Raw genomic sequence first — 14,193 nt, 5'->3', positions numbered from 1 at the left:
ACATGCAGTTAATTTGCGGGGTCACTTTTGTTCCGCGATAATAGGAACTTGTCTTCCCAAAGGCCCTGTAGGCCTCCTCAGTGGAAAAGGAGTGTCTGAGAAAGCAGTACCTGTGTGCTCAGTGTTCTCTCCAAGGAATAAAGTTCAGCTGTGGGTGGTGGTGGCTTTGGTCAGTCCCCTGAAAGGGCAGTCTTCGTGATCAGAGCCAGTCAGCTGTGTGGCACGGATACATTTTTATATCTGCACCTACCATTGCGCCGCATTTCTATCCCTGCGTTGATCTTGTAACACACAGTAATGCACGACAGAATATGCGCTCCCCGTCCCTGGTGACGTGTCCCACGTTCCCAGAGCTCTCGTGTAGGTGAGGTGTATGAAGGTGGCCGACGTGCTGGTAGGAGGGCCAGAGAGGGGCTCCCCTGCGGTCCCGGCCTTTGGGCTTTAGAGGCCAACGGGGAAACAGGTGCTTTGTCTGGGATTTTAGGGAGATTTTAGTGTTGCTCTCGAACATCACAAGTCTCAACCCTGTTCTCTGATTTTCAGCCTCTGCCCCCATTACTTGTGAGCTGCTCAACAAACAGGTGAAGGTGAGTCCAGACATGGCCATCTTCATCACCATGAACCCCGGCTACGCAGGCAGGTCCAACCTTCCCGACAATCTGAAGAAGCTCTTCCGGAGCTTGGCCATGACCAAGCCCGACCGGCAGCTCATCGCCCAGGTCATGCTGTACTCACAGGGCTTCCGCACTGCTGAGGTCCTCGCCAACAAAATCGTCCCGTTCTTCAAGTGAGTACCCCAGACTTACCCATTGCCGTGTCAGTAGTGTGTGCAAGACGTGCCCTTGAAGGGTCATTTCTGCAATCGTGGCACGTCTTCCCAAGTGTGCATGTCTGATTCTCGATGTTTGCTTATGTGGCTATTGAGAGTGGACTGTTCCAAGGTAGACCTCTTCCCTTGCAGACTATGTGACGAGCAGCTCTCCTCTCAGAGCCACTATGACTTTGGTCTTCGAGCTTTGAAGAGTGTGCTGGTTAGTGCGGGAAACGTGAAGAGGGAGAGAATTCAGAAGATTAAGAGGGAGAAAGAAGAGCGAGGGGAAGCAGTTGATGAAGGAGAAATTGCAGAAAATCTACCTGAACAGGAGGTTTGTACACGTGTTTGAATCACTCACACCGTAAACACTAGTATTCAAGTTCACCCTTTCAACCTCCCAGCCGTGGCCTGAGAGTTCTGTTGTGATTCACATGTGCTGGGATGGGCGAGTGGAAGACACTGATATTGGTGCGGTGAACTGAGTAAGGACCACGGGAGCGTGCTGAGTCGCTCTGTCACCGACAGCCACATCTTCTGTACCTTCTGGGGATACGGCAGTGGCCGTGCGAGCCAGGCTCCCCGCCACTCAGGGCTCGGTCCTTTTGTCGCCGTTAGATTCTGATACAGAGCGTCTGCGAGACGATGGTGCCCAAGCTGGTGGCAGAAGACATCCCACTGCTCTTCAGCCTCCTGTCAGACGTGTTCCCCGGAGTCCAGTACCACCGGGGCGAAATGACCGCGCTTCGAGAAGAGCTGAAGAAGGTGTGCCAGGAAATGTACCTGACGTACGGAGACGGAGAAGAAGTCGGTGGAATGTGGGTCGAGAAGGTAACTGGCCCCCACACACTATGCAGCCACAGCAGCCGCAGCCACTAGGAGAAGCCACACTTAATAGAGCCCTGACCACGAGGGCCAGGGAGGCACATCCCCTGGTTTATGAAGATTTGACTTGGGGCTTTTTTCTTAATTTTGACGTAGACGTAACAACTTAGCTGAAAACCTCACTTACGTAGTGTGGTTCGTTCTCTGGAAATGCTGACTGAATGTGCGATCATAACAGAAAGTATTCACACCAATAAAAGTTCTACTTACAAGACTTCCCAACATCGTAGATTAAGAACATAAATCTGCTAATTGGCACATGGTTTATAGTCCTTAGTGGCATTCTCCGTTTCGTTCTTGTGGGAGATTAAAAAGTATATTATCACACAAGCTGCCTGCTGAGTGCGAGCGATGCTGTGCTGGGTCACACAGATGGCTCATCTGTTGGGTCTCTGCCCTCTCTAGAAGGGATCTTACGTGCCTCTTCTGAGGCAGGTTGGTAGTCACCCCCTCTTCCACTGGCTCCCAGCCTTCCCGGCTTAACAAAGAACTCCCCACAGTTTAGTTAAAACTTGTCTTGAAATGTTTTTTGTAGGTGCGGCCCACGTAATGTCTGCTTTAAAAACTCGAGTGCAGCACTTGCTTGCCTTTAGCACATGTCTCCTGTTTGCTGCCACGAAGAAGGGCTGAAGAACCTTCTCGTTCTTTCTCTGGAGTGGTCAGGATGTGATGTCTTTGGCTCTGCAGGTCCTCCAGCTCTACCAGATCACCCAGATCAACCACGGCCTGATGATGGTGGGCCCCTCGGGAAGTGGGAAGAGCATGGCTTGGCGTGTTCTCCTGAAGGCTTTGGAGAGGCTCGAGGGCGTGGAGGGCGTGGCCCACATCATCGACCCCAAAGCCATCAGCAAAGACCACCTTTATGGAACCCTGGACCCCAACACCAGGGAATGGACGGATGGGCTGTTCACACACGTCCTGAGAAAGTGAGTTAACCTTGATTCCAGCAAGTGGGACCTGGGTGCTCTGTCCTTCTGTTAACAGCGGGTGTTACTTTTCCAACCAAAGACTGAATGAATGAAAATGCCACTGCGGAGACCGTTGCAGAGTGAGCGTTTCTAATCTGAAAAAGCTGTTTCAAAATCCTTCCAAACCAGGATCATAGACAACGTGAGGGGCGAGCTACAAAAGCGCCAGTGGATTGTCTTCGATGGCGACGTGGACCCCGAGTGGGTGGAGAACTTGAACTCGGTGCTGGATGACAACAAGCTTCTGACTCTGCCAAATGGCGAGCGTCTCAGCCTTCCGCCCAATGTAAGTGGCCTTTTGTGGTGTATCAGACCAAATATCCTGTGTGCTCTAGAGGGCAGGTTCCAGGTTCCACAGTGTAGTGGTCGGTTGTGTAAATAGTTTTCAAAGTTGACTGAGTCTCCTTGTGCTAGATTTTTCCATTCCCGTGGCCAGTGGGAAATACTTCTATAGAACTTAAAAGAACTTTGTACTGTTGCTGAATGTTAACCATGCTCCGTGATTCCCAGTTAATGCTCCAAACCCAGCGTTACGGGGTTGTCAGTAGGATTTGTGAAGTTCTCAAACATCCGGGAAGTGGTAAAACGAGTAATTTAGACATGGAAGCTTTCCAGGCTATCCCTTGGAAACGAGCATTTGGTCCAGGTCCTGGACACATCACTGGATAGATCAGGAAACGTGGGTGGGCCTGGCATGGGTTTGCATCCTACTGAAGGTCCTGCAGGAAAAAAAACAGACAAAAGCCCTTGCTGTCCCGGGGCGTACAGTCTGATGTGGAAAACAGACCCTCAAGGTAAACAGTGTCGAGTGCTCAGGAGAAGATGAGCTGGAAGGCAGTGGTTGGTGCTGGCGAGAGCCGGAGGGTACGTGGTCAGGGATGGTGACGTGGAGGCATCGCCTAGAAGTGCTTGGCATGTGAGGGAGCCGGTCCCGTGGGCCTCCAGATAGCGGGGGGTTTGACTGGGGTATGAGGAGCGAGGGGAGAAAAGGCGGCTGGACCAGAGAGGAAAGGGGCCAGATCAGGTTGGGCCCAGGGCAGTGTAAAGACTGGCACTTGCCCGTTGGGTGAGTCGGGAGCCCTGGGAGTCTGGATCACATCCCTGACTGTCGGGTGGAGAGTAGTTGAAGAGGACGTGTGGGAGCAAGGGGACCACCTAGAGGCTGCGAGGTGGGGCAGGCCGGGCCAGCTGGCGGCACGGGAGCTGCTGAGTTGTGGTGTCATTTAAAGTTCATGCTGACGGGACTCGCCGAGGGACCGGCGGTGGGCGTGAGAAAAAGGGGGCGGTCGCTTCACAGGAGCACCTGGTGATCATGAACCTGTGAGCCAGCAATAGTGGTTGTCGTCACTTGAGAAGCCAAGCCAGTGATGCCTAGTGCCAGTCTGGAAATGTGCGCTTAGCTCCGCCTGTGTCTTGACACGTCAGGTCTCTCTGTTACAACTCGTTAGGCAGTAGATCCTGACTATTGGAACGAGACTGCTCTCCTGTGAGGCGTGTCGGCACTGAGGTTAGGGCTCTGGAATCAGACCATCGGCTTTGAATATCAGCTCCACTTACCAGCAGTGGGACCTGGGGGAGGTACCCAGCCCCATCTGTGGAACAGGGACACTGCCCCTGGCTCCAGGGATGGGCGTGAGGGTCGGTGGGTCCAGGCAGGGAGCGTGTCGCCATGCCCGGCCCAGGGTAAGGCTAGCGCACATCCCCAGCTGATGCCCCCTCCAGCGGAGCTGTGTCTTGTGTCCACCAAGGGCTGGTCCTGTGGGCTCACCTGCTCTTCTCCCCACCACACACACTTCCTACCCAGGTCCTTGTGGAGGGCCTTTGGTAGGTGCTGTAGTGATGACAGCCGTAGACGGTTTTGCTTTTTGAAATAAGTGCAGAGAAACTAGATTTAATTTAATCGCTCTTTCGATGTGTGTATAGGTAAAAGAATTTTAACATCCCAGTTTCTATCAAACCTACAAAATTAAACCTGCTCTATGTTTTCTCTTCAAGGTGCGAATAATGTTTGAAGTACAGGACTTGAAATACGCCACTCTGGCCACGGTGTCCCGCTGCGGCATGGTCTGGTTTAGTGAGGACGTTCTCAGCACAGACATGATCTTCAACAACTTCCTGGCCAGGCTGCGTAGCATCCCGCTGGACGAAGGGGAGGACGAGGCCCAGCGCCGGCGCAAGGGCAAAGAGGATGAGGGGGAGGAGGCGGCTTCCCCAATGCTGCAGGTACGAGGGCCGTCACCGCTCTGCCAAGTGCAGCCGCAGATCTGCAGCTGGCGGGGGGGTGGGGGCTTCCCGCACAGTGAGGTCAGGTGTTCCACCCCTGAGGGTCTAGAAGCCGGGGGGGGGGGGGGGGGGGGGGGGGTGCTGCTCATCCATGGAAGCTGGGCCCTCAGCGTTTTTGTATGCCAGTGCGTAACGAAGCAGTATCAGCTGCCAAAGTGAAGACCCGTTTAGGAAACTTTAAAGAGTTCTTTTAGTTACCTGACTTTTCTCTGCAAATTGACGAACAGCTGCCTTTTTCCATTACGGTGATGGACTAAGGATTGATCATTGAAGGTTATCCAGAAAAGTGTGTGTGTGTGTGTGTGTGTGTGTGTGTGTGTGTGTGTGTGTGTGTGTGTTTTACAGGTCACGTGACTCTTTTCTGGGCCTAGGTTAGACTATATGAAAATCTCCGGGGTTTTTTCAAAATGACAGACATCATCTACTGCTTCTTGCAGATCCAAAGGGACGCGGCCACAATCATGCAGCCGTACTTCACGTCCAACGGTCTGGTCACCAAGGCCCTGGAGCACGCCTTCAAGCTGGAGCACATCATGGACCTGACCCGTCTCCGCTGCCTGGGCTCGCTCTTCTCCATGCTGCACCAGGCCTGCCGCAACGTGGCCCAGTACAACGCCAACCACCCCGACTTCCCCATGCAGATCGAGCAGCTGGAGCGCTACGTTCAGGTCAGCGAGCACCTGCATTGCAGGAGAGTGGGGCTCGACAGGGGCCGGGGCACGGATGGCCTCTGTGTCTGTGAACCTCCTGAAACAACGTGCCTGCTTGGGTGTGTTCTCTTCCCTGGGAACAGGGTCAGGCTTTCATGGGGGCCGAGAAAGGTGCAAGCATGTCCATGATCCAAGAACACTGGGAACCACTCTTTTTGAGGTTAATGTTGCCATAAATGTCTTCATTGTTGAAATTTTATTTAAAAATGGATCCTGTTCTCTCTTTAAATAGCGATATTTGGTTTATGCCATACTCTGGTCCTTGTCTGGAGATAGTCGGCTGAAAATGAGAGCAGAGCTGGGTGAATACATCAGAAGAATCACAACGGTGCCGTTGCCCGCTGCACCCAACATACCGATTATTGATTATGAAGTAAGTGCATGAAGGAGTGGCCTCCCTGCCTTGACCTTGACATGTTGGTGTAATTCGTCCTGGAGACACCTCACCATGAGCTTAATCTTTATTTCTTTTTTTTTTTTTCTTTATTTGTTTTGAGAGAGAGCGCATGCATGAGTGGGGGAGGGGTAGAGACGGGGAGAGAGAGAATCCCAATCAGGCTGTGCGCTGTCGGCACAGACCTCGCGACCTGTGAGATCGTGACCTGAGCCGAAACTAAGAGTTGGACACTTAACTGACTGAGCCACCCAGATGCCCCATTAATCTTTCTGTTTCATCAAAGGATACTGTCTTTTGCTTTATGTGGTATAAGGAGAGCAGTTCTGGTTTGTGTGAAAGTGAGCAAGTCTCTAAGTGAGGTGTGTGGCTCCCGGAGTGACCCGCACCCCTTCTCTGGGTGCAGGTGTCCATCAGCGGAGAATGGTCGCCATGGCAGGCCAAGGTGCCTCAGATTGAAGTGGAGACGCACAAGGTGGCGGCCCCTGACGTCGTCGTGCCGACTCTGGACACCGTCCGCCACGAAGCCCTCTTGTACACCTGGCTGGCTGAGCACAAGCCACTGGTCCTGTGCGGGCCCCCCGGGTCTGGCAAGACCATGACCCTCTTCAGCGCCCTCCGGGCCTTGCCCGACATGGAGGTAAAGCGGCTGGGAGGTGGGCAGCAGGCCTTTCGGTGCTCACGTACGGGATGGCGCTTGTAACAGTCGATTTGCCTCTTCCGTCTAAAGGTTGTGGGTCTTAACTTCTCGAGTGCTACCACTCCAGAGCTCCTGCTGAAGACCTTTGACCACTACTGCGAGTACAGACGTACCCCTAACGGTGTGGTTTTGGCCCCGGTTCAACTTGGAAAGTGGCTGGTGCTATTCTGTGATGAGATCAACTTGCCAGACATGGATAAATACGGGACACAGAGGGTCATATCCTTCATCAGACAGGTTTGTGTACATCCACAAGTCCCCACTGACCTCGTTCACATTTGCCATTAATGTGCTGACCCTCCCGCTTTCCCTCAGATGGTGGAGCATGGAGGCTTTTACCGAACCTCAGATCAAACGTGGGTGAAGCTGGAGAGGATCCAGTTTGTCGGGGCTTGTAATCCACCCACGGATCCTGGAAGAAAGCCCCTCTCTCACAGGTAACACACAGCTCCGTAGACAGCACTGGCCTCACACACACACCTGTTCCAAGATTGTTTTAAACGTAGCACAGCAGAAATCTGGTTTTGGTCGTAAAAAGGTAACAAAATGCTGATTATCGTAGGGTGGCCACTGGGCTCCTTGTGCCGTGCTGCAATACTGGAACACACACTCAAAAATAAAAGCACTGACTCTCTGGGTGGTAACGAGCTAACTGCCCCAGACCTGTCTGTGGGGCCACGATGAAGCTGTATCAGCCTGCATCATTTTCCCATTTGGGGTTGGCTCTTTTTCAAAGTTTTTTGCACCTACTGTTAGTGTCGGCGCCCAGGCCCCAGCAGTCTGTGCGTGATCTGCGCGAATGGGGACGTGAGGCCTGTGTGGGTGGATCGGGAAGCAGCCCTGGGTCTGGGCCCGGGCCGGGCCGGGGCACTCTCCGCTCAGGCACACTGCTGATCAGCTGGGAAGTCTGAGCCGGCCGTCCTCACGCAGATTCTTGCGCCACGTGCCGGTCGTGTATGTGGATTACCCGGGACCCGCCTCCCTGACGCAGATCTACGGCACCTTCAACCGGGCCATGCTGCGGCTCATCCCGTCCCTGCGCACGTACGCGGAGCCACTCACCGCCGCCATGGTGGAGTTCTACACCATGTCTCAGGTACGCGGGGTCGGGCGCTGCTAAAAGATGGAGCTTTATTTAGAGCTCTCGTTGAGCCGGGACTTCCCAGAGCCTGTCCTCAAATCATTCTACCAGGTACCACGACTGCAGACGTTTCCCTTTTTTTCTTGTTGCCCTTGTCTGCACACGTTACATACAGTATTTTTTACAAAATCGGTACTGTACTCCTCAGTTTCTCAAAGGACACGGACACTTGTTATTACAGCACAACCATGGGTGTGCGTGTGGTTATTTGTAATGATGATGTGTTGTCAAACTGCTCTCCGGGCAGCTGGACCACCGACGTGGCCGCCAGCATCGTCTCCATCCGCCACCCTCATTACCGCTTTCAAACCGCCTGGTGAAAGGAAGCGGTTCTCCTGCTTGGGACTCGCGCATCTGGGACGCCTTCCGGTTCCGGTGCCTCCCGGGGCACTGAGAGCTGCTGGCCACCCCCCACCCCCGACCAGGCACAGCCGCCCCGCTCCTCCCCGATTGCCTGCACGTCCAGTAGTGTCCAGAAGTGTCCAGTACCCTTCCTGGTATTTAGTTTGCTTTTCGTTCTGTGGAACTGCAACTTTTCCTGCAGAATTTTTAACATCATCAAGTGTAAATCTTTTTTTTTTTCTTTGTTCCTGCTTTTAAAATCACGCTTAGGAAGACTTTCCCTGAACTTAGGAATTACATGCTTTAAAGTCTTTTCAGAAGAGCATTGTTGTAGTTTCGTTAAATATAATTAATTTTAACATAAAAGTGAGCAACTTGGATGGAACTTTGTTCCAGATAGTTGTCCAGTGGTTCCAACGTTGTCTACTAATTCATCCTTCAATTTTCTAGGGTTTAGGTTGTCTATTTTGAATATAAAAATGTTACACAGCACTTGATCTCTTAACCACTTTTCATGCGTTTTAAGGGATTTATACATACCTCCCACTTTTCTGAACCTGCAGGAGAGATTCACTCAGGACACACAGCCCCACTATATCTACTCACCCCGTGAGATGACGAGGTGGGTACGAGGGATCTTTGAGGCCCTGAGGCCTCTGGAAACCCTGCCTGTGGAAGGCCTCATTCGGATTTGGGCACACGAAGCCCTCCGTCTCTTCCAAGACAGGTAAGGCCAAGGATGCGGTTAGCTCCTTGCTCCGCCTACACTGATGCTTATAGCCCTCCGAGTTAGGCTCTGTGCAAGGCTGGCCTGCCCAAGTTTGAGCCAGCCTCTGTTGGTGGCGGAAGGCGGCAGAGGCGGCAAGGGCAGCCTTGGCGTCTGAGCACAGCCACCCCCAGCATGATGGGTGTCAGGGCTCAGGGACTGCCCACCACCAGTAAGGGTAGGTAGGTAGGGGGTGAGGCACTTCCATTAAGCTCGGTAACTGTCTGTCATGCCTGTGCCCCATGACCTTGTCCAAGCTGGAGTTTTCTGGCGAATTTAAACGCTTTCTAGGGGTACCTGGCTGACTCAGTCGGTAGAGCGTGCAACTCTTGATCTTGGGGTCATGAGTTCAAGTCCCACACTGGGCATAGAGATTCCTTTAAAAAAAAAGAAAAAAAAAGTAGGAGCCCCTGGGTGGCTCAGTCGGTTGGGCATCCGACTTCGGCTCAAGTCATGATCTTGCAGTCCGTGGGTTCGAGCCCTGTGTCGGGCTCTGTGCTGACAGCTCGGAGCCCGGAGCCTGCTTCAGATTCTGTGTCTCCCTCTCTCTTCTCTCCTGCTTGTGTTCTGTCTACCAAAAAGAAACATTAAAAAAAAAAAAAACAACACCATTAGATGCCTTCTAGCGACTCCCTGGCAGGTGGTTTCCATAACCAGCTCTCCTCACCCTTGAACTTTATTCACATCAAAGGGTTTGCAGCTCTGTCTCTTTATCTGTTGGCCTCCTTTCTCAGGTCTTGCCTTGTAGATTCTGAGTTTTGGGACAAGCTGCTCATGACTGTAGTGATCAGTGTGGACCATGAAAAGTTTTGTGGTTTGAGTCCCAGGAAACACCACAGTGGAAAGTTGAGTCTTTACCTCTTGAGGGATCTTGAAAATTACTGGCGTTTTTAAGCCAGAGTCAACTTCTTGCATTCTTTGGAGTCCAGTACAGTCTTCATTTTACAGTAAATTCTTAATTTTCCTAGTTTCTGCCCTGTTAATTTTTTTTTTAAATATTTTGTGTATTTTAGCATAGTTTTTCAGGCTCATTTTTGATGGGTGAGGAAAAGTTAAATTTGTGTTACTTTAGTTCTAAACTTCTAAAAATCAATTCTTGGCTCAGTAGGTTAAGCATCCGACTTTGGCTCGGGTCATGATCTCATGGTTCGTGGGTTTGGGCCCCACATCAGGCTCTGTACTGACTGACAGCTCAGAGCCTGGAGCCTGCTTCGGATTCTGTGTCTCCCTCTCTCTCTGCCCTTCCCCTGCTTGCACTCTGTCTCTCAAAAATAAATAAAAACCATTTTAAAAACATTTTTTAATAATTCTTAATTTACTATTTAACACAGCACCACAGTTTCCTTTCTTTGGGGGAATGTTCTGCCTGTGAATCGGGCTGCTCAGAACAGTGCAGGAGGTCAGGCCTCTTGTGGCCGGGCAGGTCCCCTTGCTCACAGGGTAAGTGTGAGGTGGCCGTTCACAGAGGACATAGTCCCTCTGGCCGCTCGCAGTCCCAGGTTTATGTGGTTGGTCAGTTAATGTTACTCCTGGGAGAACCCAGGGCAGATGGCTCCCTCCAGACCGAGGGTACGGACTTGTGTGTCCAGCGGCTGCACCTCCAGACCAGTGAGTCCTGCCTCCGGGCAGCTCTCCTCACCCGAGCTCACGAGGAGTCTCAGAACTTGCTTCATCGTAGGTCTCTGGCTCTCACACCGGGCTCTGGGAGTCCACTGAGTCACACAGCAGCCCCGCCCCAGAGCCCAGTGCACGGCATGAGCGAAGCAAGTGGGGGAGGGGAGCAAGGAACATCATGTTAGCTTCTTTTTATTTAAAACAAAACAGAACAAGAAAAACTTCTAACCCTCTCTTTTTTAATAATGAAGAAATTTGATGGGGGCGGTGCCTGGGTGGCTCAGTCGGTTAAGTGTCGACTTCAGCTCAGGTCATGATCTCACAGCTCATGAGTTCAAGCCCTGCGTTGGGGGCTCTGTGCTGACAGCCTGGAGCCTGTTTCAGATTCTGTGTCTCCCTCTCTCTCTCTCTGCCCCTTCCTGCTTGTGTTTTTTGTCTCTCTCTGTCTCAAAAATAAATAAATGTTAAAAAAAATTTTTTTTTAAATAATGAAAGAATTTGACCCATAATTTCACAGATTTTCCAAAATGCCAGAGATAAAGTTGTATTAAATTCCGATTGGCTGCATTAACTATGTGACCCGCACCTGGTAGCCTGAGTGCGTCACACATTCAGCTTCTCAGGAGGTGCTCGCCACCCCACCCCCGACCCCCGGCCCATCCATGTGGACTTGTTCAGTCTTACCTGCTTCGTCATGGTTTCCTCTATAAGCCCTGGGTCTCTGGCACCACGTGTGTTGGCTGTCCCCGTTCCCCTGTGACCCTGGGAACTTTGTATTAGGCAAGTGTAGAAACTAGAATCACGTTTCCATGTTGTAAATCGACGTGATTAAACACTTTTAGAGGAATTTTTTTTTACTTGTTTTTTAAGTAATCTCTACACCCAACATGGCACTCACCCTCATGACCCCCACATTAAGGGTCGCATGTTCTAACTGAGCCAGCCAGGCGCCCCCTAGAGGAATTTTTTTAATGTAACGGTGCTATAGGTTTGAGGGGTTTTATGTTTAGTAACATTTTGGATTGTTTAAGCTGTCTGGAGTTCAGATTCTTAGGTTTTTCCATTGGGAGAAAAATGAAAACTTCCGGTAAAGGCTAATTGTAGCCCTTGGAGTTGCCCGCAGCCCCAACAAAACAGGGTGTTCTGTCAGCACGGCTCCTGTTTGCATTGATACACACATGGCTCTTCTTCGACAGACTCGTGGAGGACGAGGAGAGGCGCTGGACAGACGAGAACATCGATATGGTTGCTCTGAAGCACTTTCCCAACATAGACAAAGAGAAGGCGATGAGCCGGCCCATCTTGTACAGCAACTGGCTGTCAAAGGTAACAAGTTGTCATTTCAGAAATACTTCCTTCTGCCCTTTCAGTTAGAATTCTCTTCTTGTCAAACAGACCTTTTTCCCAAAGTACCCTGTAAGCAAATCATTGGTTCCAGGCACGATGCTGATAACTTACGGTAGACTGTCCCCAGAGTGTGCCCGGGGCTGGCGGGCCGGCCGTGTGTTTCTTATCCCATGAGATGGTTGCTGCCAGAGCCATGCAGTCCCACCCGTCAGGGGCCAGGCTTCGGCGTGTTTGCAGCGAAAGGAGTCTTCCCCTTTGCTTTCACTTCCCTCACACTCCAGAAATGAGCCAATTGTGAATAATCCATGTAAAAACATTTCCTATACTGTTACACTGTACAAAGTTGACGCTTCTAGAATAGTTGTGAGCTGTTCTTTTTCTGAAAGAGAGTAGGATTTTTAGTAAAGTGTAGTTTCAATGTGCGTTCCATTCAGCAGGTAGTTCAGGCACAGGGATGAGGAAAATCTTGTAGAGAGCGCACAGTCCAATGGGGGAGAGAGACCGATGGAAACAGCTCCGTCTGGAGAGATCTCAGTAGAGCTGACCCTGATATTGGCTCTTAGAGAGTCTTGTACACCTTTGTCAAGAAGGGCTTGCCAGGCGGAGGGCCTGACAGAAGCAAAGGCACAGAAGCAAGAAATAGCAAGACAGGTTTGGTGTTGCTAGAATTTTCTGTGTTTCTGGACTCCAGATACTAATCGTTCTCATTTATAGGCACCATCTTCTCCCAGTGGCTCATCTGTCGCTGTCTTTATGGTGTCTTCTGACAAGCACATGTTGTCAGAGTTCTGTCATTTAAACCCATAATCCGTGTGTGTGTGTGTGTGGAGTGAGCTACAGGTCTGTTTCCAGTTTTCCCCTGGGACGTCCTGACCCAGCGCTATTTGTTGGATGATCCCTTACTTGGCAGAATCTGTCATTATGGGTTCCCTGCCTGCACAGGTCTGTTTCAGAGGCTCTGTCCTGCTCTGTTGCTCGTTTGTCACTCCCTGTGCTCAAAACTGCATGACCTTGATAGATAGATGATGATGAAGTCTGATAGGATAGGCCTTCACACCTGGTTCTTCTTTAGGGCGATCTTGACCTAACCGTCCTTGGCCCTTTCCTCTTGCAAATGAAGTTTAGAATTGGCTTGTCAAGTTGGGCTAAAACCACCCCACTGTCCACCACTGAGATTGTTTGTGGCTGGGATCGTATTCACTTTCTCTGTCAAGTTGGATGGAGCTGACGTTTTTACAGCAGTTCACTTATCTCTGCACGGTCATGGTTTCTGTCTTCTTCATTTATTCAGGCCTTCCATGAGGTCTTTCAGGGACGTTCAGTTTTCTCTACAAAGATTTCCCCTGGTTTTATATCGAGTCCCAGCTAACTTACATTTTTGTTGCTATGTTGTAAGTGATACCTTTTCGTATATTTTAACGGTTTTTTGGTACCTGGAATTCTAATTGACTGGTATTATACAGAAGATGATTTCTCTTAGTAATTGGGTCTTAATTCTTTTTTTCTAGGATTACATCCCAGTAGACCAGGAAGAATTGAGAGATTACGTCAAGGCTAGGCTGAAAGTCTTCTATGAAGAAGAACTTGATGTTCCTCTGGTCCTGTTCAATGAAGTGTTAGACCACGTGCTCAGGATCGACCGGTGGGCTTTTTGTTGTTACAGCCTCTGTGCTCACCCACGCCACTGTTCACGTAGTGGTAGGGGATCCTCCCAGCCGACCTCCCCTCACCTCCACCTCTGCCTTCTCAGCTAAGCAACCCCCCTCCCTTCTAAGTCCCGCTTCTCCGTCCCTTACCTGCCTCCCGCACACTCACTCAGCTCCTGCTAATAGTCTGTTCCTGCCATGATTGACACCTCTTGTTAGATTCTGCCTTGTGCCACCTGGGTGTCTGGAGGATAGGACCATGTCCCCCACTAGGCCTGGCAAATAGCAGTCGCTCAACAAGTGGTTGACTTACCAATTTAAGTTAAAATACCTTAGAGATGTTGTAGGTTAACTCCTGAGAAAGTTTAGGACCCGAGTGTCAAAAGGAGAACAGAGCCTAAAACCCTTTTATCTTTTCTGATGCTGTCAGGATATTCCGCCAGCCTCAAGGCCACTTGCTTCTGATTGGTGTCAGTGGAGCAGGAAAAACCACCCTGTCCCGTTTTGTGGCCTGGATGAATGGTTTGAGTGTGTACCAGATTAAGGTGGGTCTGGTCGATGCCTTTTACTCCCAGCGACAGTTTCC

General features: G+C 50.9%; 1 protein-coding gene across 1 annotated transcript in view; it reads left to right on the top strand.

The window, feature by feature from the left end:
• DYNC1H1 (dynein cytoplasmic 1 heavy chain 1) overlaps positions 1 to 14,193 on the top strand; it is a 78,310-nt gene that overhangs the window by 46,323 nt on the left and 17,794 nt on the right. The window contains exons 30-45 of the mRNA XM_086708784.1: positions 544 to 787; positions 962 to 1,145; positions 1,430 to 1,642; positions 2,384 to 2,622; positions 2,794 to 2,950; positions 4,660 to 4,887; positions 5,385 to 5,615; positions 5,890 to 6,030; positions 6,458 to 6,691; positions 6,782 to 6,988; positions 7,067 to 7,188; positions 7,682 to 7,847; positions 8,798 to 8,961; positions 11,811 to 11,940; positions 13,470 to 13,603; positions 14,038 to 14,152. Coding sequence (XP_086564910.1) covers positions 544 to 787; positions 962 to 1,145; positions 1,430 to 1,642; positions 2,384 to 2,622; positions 2,794 to 2,950; positions 4,660 to 4,887; positions 5,385 to 5,615; positions 5,890 to 6,030; positions 6,458 to 6,691; positions 6,782 to 6,988; positions 7,067 to 7,188; positions 7,682 to 7,847; positions 8,798 to 8,961; positions 11,811 to 11,940; positions 13,470 to 13,603; positions 14,038 to 14,152 — 2,909 coding nt within the window. The remainder of the gene's footprint in view (positions 1 to 543; positions 788 to 961; positions 1,146 to 1,429; positions 1,643 to 2,383; positions 2,623 to 2,793; positions 2,951 to 4,659; positions 4,888 to 5,384; positions 5,616 to 5,889; positions 6,031 to 6,457; positions 6,692 to 6,781; positions 6,989 to 7,066; positions 7,189 to 7,681; positions 7,848 to 8,797; positions 8,962 to 11,810; positions 11,941 to 13,469; positions 13,604 to 14,037; positions 14,153 to 14,193) is intronic.

The sequence above is a fragment of the Puma concolor genome, chromosome B3, assembly GCF_028749965.1.
Source record: "Puma concolor isolate L17-30 chromosome B3, mPumCon1.1.hap2, whole genome shotgun sequence".
NCBI classification, from domain to species: Eukaryota; Metazoa; Chordata; class Mammalia; order Carnivora; family Felidae; genus Puma; species Puma concolor.
This window is presented reverse-complemented; position numbering and strand designations above follow the sequence as displayed.